The sequence below is a fragment of the Gobio gobio genome (genome assembly GCF_949357685.1).
Source record: "Gobio gobio genome assembly, chromosome: 21".
NCBI classification, from domain to species: Eukaryota; Metazoa; Chordata; class Actinopteri; order Cypriniformes; family Gobionidae; genus Gobio; species Gobio gobio.
This window is the reverse complement of record NC_137117.1, coordinates 2,261,740-2,277,209: the sequence shown is the minus strand read 5'-3', so window position 1 is coordinate 2,277,209 and position 15,470 is coordinate 2,261,740. Positions and strand designations below refer to the sequence as shown.

Genomic DNA, 15,470 nt, shown 5'->3' with positions numbered 1-15,470 from the left:
ACAACAGAATAGAATACAATAGAACAGAACAGAACAGAATAGAACAGAACACAACAGAATAGAATACAATAGAACAGAATAGAATAGAATAGAACACAACACAACACAACACAACACAACAGAATAGAATACAATAGAACACAACAGAATAGAATACAATAGAACAGAACACAACAGAATATAATACAATAGAACAGAACACAACCCAACAGAATAGAATACAATAGAACAGAATAGAATAGAATAGAACACAACACAACAGAATAGAATACAATAGAACACAACACAACAGAATACAATACAATAGAACAGAATAGAAAAGAAAAGAACAGAATATAATATAATAAAACAACACAATACAACATAATAGAATACAATAGAACAGAACACAACAGAATAGAATACAATAGAACAGAACACAACAGAATAGAATACAATAGAACAGAACACAACAGAATAGAATACAATAGAACAGAACAGAACAGAATAGAACAGAACACAACAGAATAGAATACAATAGAACAGAATAGAATAGAATAGAACACAACACAACACAACACAACACAACAGAATAGAATACAATAGAACACAACAGAATAGAATACAATAGAACAGAACACAACAGAATATAATACAATAGAACAGAACACAACCCAACAGAATAGAATACAATAGAACAGAATAGAATAGAATAGAACACAACACAACAGAATAGAATACAATAGAACACAACACAACAGAATACAATACAATAGAACAGAATAGAAAAGAAAAGAACAGAATATAATATAATAAAACAACACAATACAACATAATAGAATACAATAGAACAGAACACAACAGAATAGAATACAATAGAACAGAACACAACAGAATAGAATACAATAGAACAGAACACAACAGAATAGAATACAATAGAACACAACACAACAGAATAGAATACAATAGAACACAACACAACAGAATAGAATACAATAGAACAGAACACAACAGAATAGAATACAATAGAACAGAACACAACAGAATAGAATACAATAGAACAGAACACAACAGAATAGAATACAATAGAACAGAACAGAACAGAATAGAACAGAACACAACAGAATAGAATACAATAGAACAGAATAGAATAGAATAGAACACAACACAACACAACACAACACAACAGAATAGAATACAATAGAACACAACACAACAGAATATAATAGAAAACAACACAATACAACAGAATATAATACAATAGAACAGAACACAACAGAATATAATACAATAGAACACAACACAACAGAATATAATAGAAAACAACACAATACAACAGAATATAATACAATAGAACAGAATAGAAAAGAACAGAATATAATAAAACACAACACAATACAACATAATAGAAAACAATAGAACACAACACAACAGAATATAATAGAACACAACCCAACAGAATAGAATACAATAGAACAGAATAGAATAGAATAGAACACAACACAACAGAATAGAATACAATAGAACACAACACAACAGAATATAATAGAAAACAACACAATACAACAGAATACAATACAATAGAACACAACAGAATAGAACACAACACAACAGAATAGAATACAATAGAACACAACACAACAGAATATAATAGAAAACAACACAATACAACAGAATACAATACAATAGAACAGAATAGAAAAGAACAGAATATAATAAAACACAACACAATACAACATAATAGAATACAATAGAACACAACACAACAGAATATAATAGAACACAACACAACAGAACACAACAGAATAGAATACAATAGAACAGAACACAACAGAATACAATACAATAGAACAGAATAGAATACAATAGAACAGAATAGAACACAACAGAATAGAATTTAACAGAATGCAATACAATACAATATAACAGAATAGAATACAATAGAATAGAACACAACACAACACAACAGAATAGAATACAATAGAACATAATATAATATAATATAATATAAAAGAACACAACAGAATAGAATACAACACAACAGAATAGAATAGAATACAAAAGAACAGAATAGAATACAATAGAACACAACAGAACAGAATGCAACAGAATACAATACAATACAATAGAAAACAACACAACAGAATAGAACAAAATAGAATACAATAGAATAGAACAGAATATAACAGAACAATAGAAAAGAATAGAATACAATAGAACAGAATAGAATAGAATAGAACACAACAGAATAAAAAAGAACACAACAACAGAATAGAATAGAACAGAATACAATAGCACATAATAGAATAGAACAGAATAGAACAGAACAGAACAACAGAAAAGAATAGAACAGAATAGAATAGAACAACAGAAAATAATAGAACAGAACAGAATAGAACAGAATAGGACTGTTGTGGTGGTTCTATGCAGTTTTTTGGAGATGGTCTATCAGATGTGGTCGTAGAAAAGAGATAATTCTAAATATCTGCTGTGTTTCACAGAAAACAATAACAGCATGTGTGTTTGTAATGAAATAAATATGGGGATATAATTAATGACAGAATCAATATTTGGATGAGCTATTGTTTTAAAACGTCAGAGTAGCGGTTGAGTCGGGTGACAGACTCTCGATTACGGACTGGGTTTAGACTCTACTAGTCACACTCACACACACATTCATGATACATTAAACACGTAAACACACACACACTCACGGTTTGAGGCTTCTTTTTCTTCTTCTTCATGGACCTGAAGAAGCCTTGTTTCTCTTTGTCTTTGGTCGGTTCTGGAGGGCTCACGTTCAGCGTCTCGGACCCCGTCCTCATCAAACAAGACACTTACAATGTCAATAAAACTGATGCTCACAATCGGGCATTATACTATACTACTATTTCTATTCATATTTTGAATTAGTTTTTATATTTTAAGTTTTTCTGGACGCTTTTCGCTTTTGGAAATTCAAAAAGCTGTGATGTTTTTACGTTCTTGAGAGCCTCTCTTCCGCTCAATGACACATGAAACGAACAAACGCTTATACAACGCATGCAAAGAAAAGAGATTGAGTTAAACTATAGTCTTGCATAGCAAGATCTACAGTGTATACTTTATAATCCAAATATCATAACAGTGTGATTTTAATGAGCTCGATGATGGCGGTGAATCTCAAACATATCCCATCACTATGATCAGATGCTTTCTGAACGGCTGTTTTCTCACCGCTGGCATTATTGTTGCGTTTTGTTATTGAGAGGCAAGAGCAGCTCATATTCATCTAAAAGTCGCTCTTGTGGATGGTGTAGGGATGCTTGTTAACAGTATATCACTGAAAAAAGGTATTTCAAACTGCTTTTACTTCTAAGTGAAGAACGAAAAAGACCTTTGCCGTGAGTCTATCAGGGCTTTAAATCACGTTCAGTCTCTTGTATGTTATGTGTGCGAGCAATACGTCGCTGGCTGCAGTTCACTGAACGGCCACCGGTGTCACTAGAAACAAGAGTTTCTGAATTCAATATAAAGGGCCCTATTTTAATGATTTAAGCCAAGTGGTAACCTCCAGCAGTTTCTCTTGAAGCCGATACGGAAGTGAGTTAAAATGCAGTTCATGGACTGGCCACTAGAGGCAGACTCCAGAAGGAGCAGAATCTCATTGAGCTCATGTTAAAATGGCCGACTTTACAGCAGAAGAACACATGTTTACTGTAGCTTTTGGTCTATTCGGCTAATTTTGCCCTTCATGACGACTGTGAGGGGGGGGAATGTTTTTATAACTCATTTGTTTACATTATATAAAGCCTTAAAGTTCTGCATAATTAAGGGCGTGGCCACTTTGAGTGACAGGTGGATTGCCGTTTGTCTGCTGTCTGTTAGTCGTCACCTCAGCTCCGCCTCTTTGCCCATTTTCTATTATCCGGGAGTGACGCGCGATGACAAGATGGCGACGGCCAGCTCGACCCGACTTTACACTTCAAAACTGCTCTTCAGAATCCTACGGGTGACGTCACGGACACTACGGCCATATTTTTTTACAGTCTATGATTTGAACGCATGGCGCAGGTGCACTTAGGGCATGTCCGGACCCACTTTTGCTAGTTTAACGACGGGAAAACACACGTCCCTGTGTGTAATAATCAGAGTGTACGCGTGTTGTGCACCACCTATTGGCTCATATTACTAACACACCCTTTAAATAACACAAAAATACTGCGCTATTTGCTTTAGACCAGATTTTTGTTGGTCAATGGCGCAGTCGTTTTCAGTTTCCAACAATGCGCTTGAACACACCTGGCTTTCAAACCAGACACCCATGAGTGAACAGATTAAACTAGCAAAAAACACTTGCGTCGCATTGTATGATCACTTTTCTTTTTTAAATTCTGACTCACTTCCTGTTATACTGTCCAAGGCACTCATGGCAATTCAATTAAAAACATTCCCCAAAATGTATTTAAGCCTTTATTTGTTTATTCCAAGCACTGAAAACGTATTATTTACAGTTATCACAGAAAACATTTCGATTCAAATAAAATTTTGGAGGAGCCAAATAACAGTAGTAGCAACATATAAAACGCTGAAAATTCCTCACCAGGGGTCATAGGTGGGTTGGTGTATGTTGTGGCTGTTGTCCATCGTGACCCCTGAACTCTCGTGAAATGAGTTATCGGGTCTGGGTGAAGGCACTGGTGAAAACAGAAAAACAGTGAGATCTGGAACCAAGTGTTACAAAAAGTGATATTAAAGGGTTAGTTCACCCAAAAATGTAAATTCTGTCATTAATGACTGACCCTCATGTGGTTGGACACCCGTCAGACCTCCGTTCATCTTCAGACACAAATGAAGATATTTTAGTGTAAATCTGATGCTGAGAAAGGCTTCAGATAGGCCTCCATTGGCATTCAGTACATTTACACTCACAAGACCCATAAAAGGCACTAAAAACGTCGTTACAAAGTCCATCTCACCACAGTCACTCTACAATAATTTTACGATGCGACGACAATAGTTTTTGTGCGGAAAAAAAAATCTAAATAACACCTTTATCCAGCTTGTTCTTGTCTTCCGTGTGTGTCTCCACGACGCATGCGCGAGAATATGAGCAGATCCGGCGTTCGGGAATCCATGAAATGCTCACTTTAGCCCCATTTTGAGAACTACACCGAGACCTAAAGCACGATCAGTGTAGAATTCAACAGCTGAGATACGAGCGTCTTCCTCTGCTTGTAAACAAATCTCTTCTGGGTCATGTGTCCGAACGCCGGATCTGCTCATATTCTCACGCATGCGTCGAGGAGACACACACGGAAGACAAGAACAAGCTGGATAAAGGTGTTTTGATTTTTTTTTGCGCACAAAAACTAATTGTCGTCGCATCGTAAAATTATTGTAGAGTCACTGTGGTGAGATGGACTTTGTAACGGCGTTTTTAGTGCCTTTTATGGGTCTTGTGAGTGTAAATGTACTGAATGCCAATGGAGGCCTATCTGAAGCCTTTCTCAGCATCAGCTTTACACTAAAATATCTTCATTTGTGTCTGAAGATGAACGGAGGTCTGACGGGTGTCCAACCACATGAGGGTGAGGAATTAATGACAGAATTTACATTTTTGGTGAACTAACCCTTTAACTATTGCATTACTTCTCATTCGCTCTCTTTTCCAACAACAGCCGTTTGGCTGCTTTTTTATTCAAAGTGGTTGTTGTTTTTTGATTGTCCTCCCAACATAGTTAGCGTGTAATGACTATATTGCAGTAAATATGGCGACGCATGCAGTTTTCTTGATTATAATGGGATCTAATTTAGTTGTTTGGCACCTGCGGTGTAGACACAGTGTTGAGCGTGGCATACAGAGAAGGTACAGAGATGTTTTCCATTGCATTTGTTGATAAATAAATTAGACGACACAATAAAATAAAACAAGTTACTTGCAGTGTGCGCCATAATCGCCATCCCTAAGATATGTTGTAATAAAAAGCCGGATTTGACTGACCCCTGTAGAAGCTTCCGACCCGTCGCGGCACAGATTCGGCGTACATCATGCGGTTCTCTTTGGCGGATCCGCTGTCATCGGCGAGCTGCTCGTGATACACGCCTCCCTGCAGCACCAACATTCGTCACAGACGTGTTTCAAGCAGAAAAAGGGCTGAATGTAACACTAAGGACATTATGTGGCATGAACATTGACGATTTCCCCTCTGCATAAACTCCAAACAAAAGGAAACACAACCGAAATGCCACCTTCAAGAATGAGAGAGCAAAGCAAATAGGAGAATGGGCAGCAGGAGGAGGGATATGGGGAGAAAGAGGTAAAGAGACAGAGAGAAAGAGGGAGAAAGCAGGATGGTGCGGACCTCGCTTTTTTGCCGTGGTGCGTGAAAGGTGGTGGTGTTGTCCCGTGTGGACTCCCGGATTAAAGGCCGTGTGTGACTGACCTCTGCGGCCGCGGGGTCGGTCTGTTTATGGAGAGATGAGAGCAGGTGAAGCATAAAGCGCCCAGCACACATTCATATGATCACTCTTACACACACAGGATCTGTTACAAAGCCTAGTGAGCTGGCCACCGAGACAACATTATTGAACATATGGATGGGATGGATGGGACTGGACTGGACTACTGGATTGAAGTGGACTGGATTAGACTGGACTATTGGATTGGACTACTGGATTGAACTGGACAACTGGATTGAATTGGACTATTGGATGGGGTTGGATGGGATTGGACTGGACTGGCTTGAATTGGATTGGGTAGGACTAGACTACTGGATTGGACTACTGGATTGGATTGGATTGGATTGGCTTGAATTGGATTGGGTTGGACTAGACTACTGGATTGGACTGTACTACAGGGATAGATGGATGGATGGAAGAATGGATGGATTGAGGAATGGATGGATGGATGGATGGATTGAGGAATGGATGGTTTGAGGAATGGATGGATGGATTGAGGAATGAGATGGGATAGGACTGGACTGGATTGAATTGGACTGGACTATTGGATTGGATTGGACTGGACCACTGGATTGAATTTAATTGGATTGGACTGGACTTCTGGATTGAATTGGATTGGATTGGACTGGACTAAACTACTAGATTGGATTGGACTGGACTGTACTACAGGGATAGATGGATGGATTGAAGAATAAATGGATTGAGGAATGGATGGATGGATGAATCAATGGATTGAGGAATGGATGGATTGAGGATGGATGGATGAATGGATTGAGGAATGGATGGATTGAGGATGGATGGATGGATGGATGGATTGAGGAATGGGTGGATGGATGGATGGATTGAGGAATGGATGGATTGAGGATGGATGGATGAATGGATTGAGGAATGGATGGATTGAGAATGGATGGATGGATGGATTGAGGAATGGGTGGATGGATGGATGGATGGATGGATGGATTGAGGAATGGATGGATTGAGGATGGATGGATGGATGGATGGATGGATGGATGGATGGATGGATTGAAGAATGGGTGGATGGATGGATGGATTGAGGAATGGGTGGATGGATGGATGGATTGAGGAATGGATGGATTGAGGATGGATGGATGGATGGATGGATGGATTGAGGAATGGGTGGATGGATGGATTGAGGAATGGATGGATTGAGGATGGATGGATGGATGGATGGATGGATTGAGGAATGGGTGGATGGATTGAGGAATGGGTGGATGGATGGATGGATGGATGGATGGATGGATTGAGGAATGAGATGGGATAGGACTGGATTGGACTGGGGAGGACTGGACTACTGGATTGAATTGAATTGACTGGACTGGATTCGACTGGACTACTGGATTGGATTGGTTGGACTGGACTGAACTGGACTACTGGATTGGATTGGACTAGACTATTGGATTCAATTGGACTGGACTACTGGATTGAATTGAATTGGATTGGACTGGACTACTGGATTGAATTGAATTGACTGGACTGGATTGGACTAGACTAGACTACTGGATTGGACTGGGTTGGACTGGACTACTTGATTGAATTGAATTGGATTGGACTGGACTACTGGATTGAATTGGATTGGAATGGATTGGACTGGACTACTGGATTGAATTGACTGGACTGGATTGGACTACTGGATTTAATTGAATTGAACTGAACTGAACTGAATTGGATTGGACTGGACTACAGATATAGATGGATGGATGGATTGAAGAATGAATGAATTGAGGAATGGATGGATGGATGGATGGATGAATGGATTGAGTAATGGATGGATTGAGGATGGATGGATGGATGGATTGAGGAATGAGATTAGATAAGACTGGATTGGACTGGGTTGGACTGGACTACTGGATTTAATTGAATTGACTGGATTGGACTGGACTACTGAATTCGATTGGGTTGGACTGGATTACTGGATTGAATTTAATTGGATTGGACTAGACTACTGGATTGGATTGGACTAGACTACTGGATTGGATTGGACTAGACTACTGGATTGGATTGGTTGGATGGATAGACAGATTAACAGACTGAATTTTGTTCAACCTTGGTTAGGATGTTGCTTTAGACGGTGGCTGCCTATGTAGACAATACACAGAGGCAGCTCATTAAGCTTTGGAACAGATGTGTAATATTTACACACAACCACATGTCCAGACTTCATCCAGACCAGGGATGGGCATCACCCTGATCCAGACCCAGTACTGAATCCGCTCTACACATCTCACAAACGCTTACAGGCATCACAAAGCAGGCAAAACACTAAAAGAAAGAGGCATGGACTGACCCTGACGTCGTCTAATCCTGCATCCCGTGACACGGCGCTGCCTATGTGTCTGGGCAGGGTCCGATGCTGAAGCTGAGGGGTCAGTAGCTGTAGACTGCTGGCCCTGGTGGGTACCCCCGGCCCCACTGCCAATCCGCCCGTCTCGCCCCCATGCGGACGCCCGCGCTCCCTCCGCACGTACATGGAGTGCCGGTGCGGCCGCTGCTGGGAGGAGAAGGGGCTGGTGTAGCCCACGCCGTAGGGGAGTTCTTGAGGAGCCGAAAGAGACAGTCCTGCTCCGGGGTCGAGCGGATCAACAGGGTTTCCGTCGCTCTGCTGCTGGCTCTTTTGCCGGGACGAGGAGCGGCGGTTGGACGGCTCCACCGTGCTTCCGTCCCGTTCCGGTTTGCTGCGCCGTCCCACCGCGGGACTGTGTCCGCCGTGCTGCATTGACGGGCTGCCTGGCAAGTTCAGGTTCATGTTAAGGTCCAGGCAGCTGCTGGGGAAGTAGCGGGGAGAACCGGCCGGGTCATCCGGGTGCAGTCGCAAGTCGCTGAGGTTGTTCACGGATTTGGCGTCACTAAGCACTCCGTGACTCTTGGACAAACTCAGGTACGCGGATGACCCCTTCCCGCCTGACTCGCCGTAACCGTGGCGGTTCTGTTTCTCCCGGTCCCCCGTCAGCGTGCTGGTCTTGCCCTCCACAAAGGAATGGCGGTTCTGGGAACGAGGCGTGTTTGATTTCAGGTATTTGGCTCCCGGGCCATCTGCCGGTTTCCCGAAGTCAAAATCGCCCACTTTTGCTTTGGCCTCTTTGGCGTGCTGCAGGTCTTTACCGCAGGATGCCGAGCGGTTGAGCGGCTGAAAGGATTTGGGGTGCATAACTGGGCTCAGGCTGTTGGCCGATTGCACCGACCCATTCAGGAACGTCTCCGAGCTGGGCGGGAGGAGGTCTTCGTGCCCATGACGGGGCAGACTGGAGCAGTCGCGACTGTTTGAGCGATGGTGGCTTGAACTCTTGACAATATGACCCCTAAAAAACCATAACAAAATTAAAGAGTGTAAACCTGGGTGACTGTAAGCAAGGGGTTTTCAAACTGGGGTCCGGAGACCCCCAGGGGTCCTCCAGAAGGTTCTAAGTAGGGTTGGGTACCGAAACCCGGTGCCAATATAGCACCGGTACTTATATAACCGGTATGTACCGGACCGAATCAGAACGTAGATTTCGGTTCCTCATTTCGGTACCAAAATTCAAACGTGCTTTTGCACTTTGGCTGAGCCAGAGACAGACGCTCAGCGCTCGTCACATCACAACTCATGACAACTATTCAGTGTTTTCAACCACATCATGTTTATTTCAGGTTTCAGACATTTAAATGCTCATAAGTAGGCTCATAGCAAAAAACACCCACTGATGTCTATGAAAACGGCTATGACAATCCTTTCAGACGGTTATAACTTGCCTAACGTTACGTGTTTTATTCACATCAGATACATGCACATTATATAGTAACTATATAGTTTAATCTATTCTTCTTCCAGTTAACTGGTCATTTACTTTCATGTCTTTCGTGAGACGAGAATGAACTCAAGTGTTGTAAATCCGACAGATCCGAGTCTGAGGCGCAAACTAACATGGCGCCGCCCATTGCGCTTTATAGATCAACTAACACACATTCACTCACACATTTGAACATCAGATAGTTCGTGACACAGTTAAGAAGTTTGTGAATATTTTGAATAAAAAGAAAAAACGAAATAAACCCGATACAGCTGAGCTGTCAGCGCTATTGTGGCAGCTGTGTGTCAGGTGAGAAACATGACGCGTCGCCATGGAAACATTAAGGTGATGCGTTCTAAAATATTTAGATAATATGATCATATTTCAAAATAAAGCTGAAGCTTGAAGCTGGTTTGTAGCATACCAAGACAGACGACTGCTGTTATTACTGTAACTGTTATTTAGAGTTATATTAGGCTTGTTGTAGTTGGGTTAGGTGGCTTAGGTTTTACTGTGAATTTGTAAATAAGTCAATAATAATTTGTAAATAAGTAAATTGTGTTTTATATTTATTTATATTCATACATTTAAGTATACATTAAACTTTTAATAAATGGTTCAATTTAAATAAAAAAAATTAAATAAAAAGCCATTTAATGTCATCCACCTCGTTTTGTGGCCTTTTTTTTTTTTAAGTATCGGTTCAGGAACCGTTTTGGCACCGGAACCGTTTTAAAAGTATCGGTTTGGCACCGGAATCGACAAAAACCCAAACGATACCCAACCCTAGTTCTAAGGGGTCCCCAGAAAATTTCAGAGAACAAAAAACAAAGCAAAAATAGATAAAGTCTACCGAATATTCAAACTGTTTCATTTCTAAATGTTTCTCTCATTTCTTGCCGTATACATTCCAGAACTGTAGTATATGTTTGCTTTGAGTTTTTCTCACTATAGTCCCCTTTATCTTGCTCACCGGGAATGTAAGGCAGTTTCCTTAAAGCTATTTTCCCCCATCTAGTGGTGAAAAGGTATATGACCATCCAGTGAATATTAGTTTCTGTTCCTCTCAATTCCGATTTCGTTTTAACTCCTACGGTGGCCGATTTAGTCCAAGATTAACATGGCTTCCAGTTCGACCTCGTCCACATTCGACACAGAGAAAGGCAAAGCTTAAATTTACGGGTATGTCCCTCTTTGGCTAATGTACTTTCAAGATGGAGGGGCAACATGGCGACCCGCATTCGAACCCCTCACCCGTATGTATTTTCAATGGCATATCATAAACTTACGAGAATACTTTATTACTTGAAAGAAGTAAATATACATTAATGAGCACATATATGTTCGTAAGAACTAAGTGTTTTTAGCTAAGAATAAACTAAAAAAGTTACACAGTGTAGCTTTAACGCAAGACGTGAGCTGCTTGCATACATTTATTGTGAAAATTGACTTTACAAACATTTTTTAATTTAAACATTTTCTTCAGGTTTATACATCCAACACTAATAGCCAATTTAAGTTGGGAAACAATATGTTGTATTTATAACGTCACACTATTTATCAGTTAACAGTTTAAATGTTTTTTCATACATAAAAATAGATGGATTTTAGGAAGGGGGTCCCTCATAAAGATTCATCATATTTGGGGGTCCTTGGTATCATAAAGTTTGAAAACCCCTGCTGTAAGCAACACTAGCTATATCTGTTTATCATCAGATTGATGGCTCAAGTAGATTGAAAATTGTGCACAATACACACAATCCCACTCCGAAATTCAAGCCCTGTAACAGCAACAATACTCATCTGGAGCAAATGAAGCGAGTGAGTGTGTGGAGGCGGGTGTGTGTGTGTCACTCGCTGTCGGAGAGATGAGAGAACAAGAAAGCGCAGCTGGTATTGTGTGTCTATTCTGCTGAAAATGAGTATTGGAAGAATTTCAGATATGTATAGAAAAATCAATGTTTTTGACAACACAAGATGCCTTTTTTAAAAACTACAAGTGAAATTTTTTTTATATTGTATGTAAAACTCAACCCGCCAAAGTGTAGTAGGAGTGACTGCGTTACACGCGGGTTGGGGGTGTTAATGTCAAGCCCTGCTCCGAATATTTAACATTTGGTGCACAGTATTTTTCATGCATGACCTACTAAACATATCAAAAATTGGCAGATTACAACCAGAGCACACTGTGTTATGTTCTGTATCCCATAATGCAACGCATTGAAATTGACTTTCCATTTAATTTGATGTGACCTTGATTTGCAGTGTGACGAATCTAAATGAAGAATCATTATTTGATCTTGCTGCCAAAAGCTACACAAAAATGGTTTAATTTTCTAGATGAAAAGTGAAGGCAACTTGCTGAAATAGGACAACATAAGCACAATACAGCACACTACTGTTTGAAATATATATATATAGCTTGTATGCACAGTAGGTTTTAGGGATGCCACAATACTCAATATAATATTGAGCTGTTCGGTACGGCATTCACGGTTCAATACGAGCTTGTGAATTGCGGTTTTCTCGGTTTTGCATTTAATTAATTATTTTTCTACAAATTCTATCATTTGCGCCATCCCAATACTGAACAACACGACACACATTCACATCACAGGTTAGTGGTGGAGTTATACTCACGGAACACAATAATTATTCACAATCACGAACGTGCATTATTTGCATGCGTTTTAAAGCCTTGCCGGGTTTCATTCGCGTGCGCGGTTTTAACATGCGCTTTTCAGAGCGTGCGCACTAAACGCCTGTCAAACACGTGATTTACAGGACTAAATAGTCGTTTTACTGCGCTAATACTGTCAAATACACACAAGGTTAACATAAACACAGTCGGTTATGTCTAAAGTGAAAGTAAAATCACGTGTGTCTGTACGTATATTAGATGAGTGCAGGTCTTTAATTGACAGCGGCGCAGCCTATAGTGAACACGCTGTCCTTAAAGGGACAGTTCACCTCTAACATGATGTCATTATTTACTCACTCTAATGTTGTTTCAAACCTGTATTCATTTCTCGATGACAGAATTTTCATTTTTGAGTGAAATATCCTTTTAATGGTAATACAACAACAAAAGACAAAGAGAAAATCACTCACTGCTCTTGACTGAAGAACTAATACAGTAGCTTTAATAAGAATCAGTGTATATTTTATAGTAAAGTCTATGTAGTGTTTTATTTTTACATTCATTCATTCATTCAATTTCATACTTAAATGCTGCTGTACAGCTCTGAGCTTCCAGTGTAAATCTTTATATATATTTATTTTATATTATCCAATACACTAGGAATTATGTGTACAAGGGTTTTTTTAAAGTAAAGTTTTAAGTTTAAGGTTTTTCAATTATTTTAAGTAAAATAAAGAAAGAGTATTGCAATAAAAATATAGTCTTTTTTTCTCTTTAACCTCTTGCTGTTCCTGTCGCCTAAGAAAATAACAAAATATTTATGTGACAAGCCATCAGAACCGAACCGAACCGAAAACCGTGGGTAAAAACCGAGGTATGTATTGAACCGTGGACTAACTGTATTGTTGCATCTCTAGTAGGTTTGTTAGTGTTCCACTCTTCTCAGTGTGATTGAATGACTCCTCCTGACCTGCTGGGGGCGCTGTTGTCCAGAAGCGGTTTCCTCTTGGAGGAGCGGACGGGTGTGGGTGTGAGCGGGCCGGGCCGCTCCGTCAGTCGCTGCGTCTGGAAGGCGTGGTGGTTCAGACTCTGCTCGGTCAGATATCGCTCGTTCGGGTTCAACAACAACAGGTTCTGAAAGTACAAACCACAATCAGATCTGTCAAAAACACTTCACAGTGAAAATAAAAAAAACACTATTAAAACGTGGAAATTCAGCCTTTTCATTTCTACATTATTTCCATGAAAACTAAGCACATTATAGTTATTCTCATTAATAAAATGCATTTTAAATTGCTAAATTTTACTATACATTTTTATTGAATTATATTAACAAATTTAATTAAAGGCAGTACACCTGATGCTAAATGATATATACATATTAATAATAAATTATTAAAGAAAAATATATTTTGTCACATATTTTGTTTATGTATATTCGATTCAATTCAATTCAAATGTATTTGTATAGCGCTTTTCACGACACATATCGTTTCAAAAAAGCTTCACAGAAAATGCATCTACATTACAATTTAAATTGATTTCAGAAATGCACATATACAAAGCACACAGATTAGCTAACTATCTATTATTAATCAATATAATAACTATGGCACAGAAATAAGAATACATGTTGTTAATGAATAGGGTATATAGAGATGAGCATATATGTATATGTATGTATGTATGTATGTACAACCCCAAATCAGAAAAAGTTGGGACAGTATGGAAAACGCAAAAAAAAAAAAAAAGAAGTGATTTCTAAATTTACTTTGACTTGTATTTCATTGCAGACAATATGAACACAAAATATTTCATGTTTTGTCTGGTCAACTTCATGTCATTTGTAAATATGCATCCTTTCCTGTCATTCAGACCTGCAACACATTTCAAAAAAAGGGACTTTATTTATATTTATTTATTGATTTATTCATTAAAATATAGCATATATTATTATGCATTTAGAGGACATTTTTCTTAGTAAAATGTAATTTTAGTTGTTTTCTTCGATGTCATTCTCAATGCTTTTCCTCATTATTGTAATGCAGCAAATTAAAAAATATATTGTATTATGGATAAAAAAATATTGTAAAATAATCATTTTAATTAAAATCAACATATTTTTTTCACATTATAGTAATGAGAGTAAGATTTTGTGTATATATTTATATATTTCTTTCTTTAGATTTCTGTGGTGAAATACAACCTGAAAATGTTTTCATGAGATTCACCCAACAAACATCTATTAATATCCGACCTCCAAAGGAAACGAGCTTCAACAAGCCCATCACACACACTCACACACACACACACACACACACACACACACACACACACACACACCGTCAGCATAATTACCACAGTGTCCTAAACCTCATTTGTTGAAGATATATTTTTACACATGATCCGTCCTTTAATAAAACGGCATGACAGAACAAGCGGCCGTGTGGCAGTTTTGCAGAGGATAGTTTAATGGCAACAGCATCAGGATTATTAGCAGCAGATTCATCTGCAGAAACAAGAACTCGCTGTGCTGGAAATATAATTAGTGCACAATTATCGCAGTGATGATATGTCACTTTCACCTAATGGAGCGACCGTGAGTCACGCTCATTAGCATGAGC

At 39.2% G+C, this 15,470-nt stretch overlaps 1 protein-coding gene across 1 annotated transcript in view; it reads right to left on the bottom strand.

Annotated features, from left to right (window-relative positions):
* The window catches only part of LOC307117999 (cyclin-dependent kinase-like 5), a gene marked incomplete at its 3' end in the record, with an annotated part of 114,491 nt that overhangs the window by 11,085 nt on the left and 87,936 nt on the right, over nucleotides 1–15,470 (bottom strand). The window contains exons 11-16 of the mRNA XM_079803292.1: nucleotides 13,817–13,980; nucleotides 8,726–9,737; nucleotides 6,324–6,425; nucleotides 5,963–6,068; nucleotides 4,562–4,655; nucleotides 2,694–2,799 (exon numbers count right to left, since the gene is read on the bottom strand). Of these exons, the coding sequence (XP_079659418.1) occupies nucleotides 2,694–2,799; nucleotides 4,562–4,655; nucleotides 5,963–6,068; nucleotides 6,324–6,425; nucleotides 8,726–9,737; nucleotides 13,817–13,980 (1,584 nt within the window). The remainder of the gene's footprint in view (nucleotides 1–2,693; nucleotides 2,800–4,561; nucleotides 4,656–5,962; nucleotides 6,069–6,323; nucleotides 6,426–8,725; nucleotides 9,738–13,816; nucleotides 13,981–15,470) is intronic.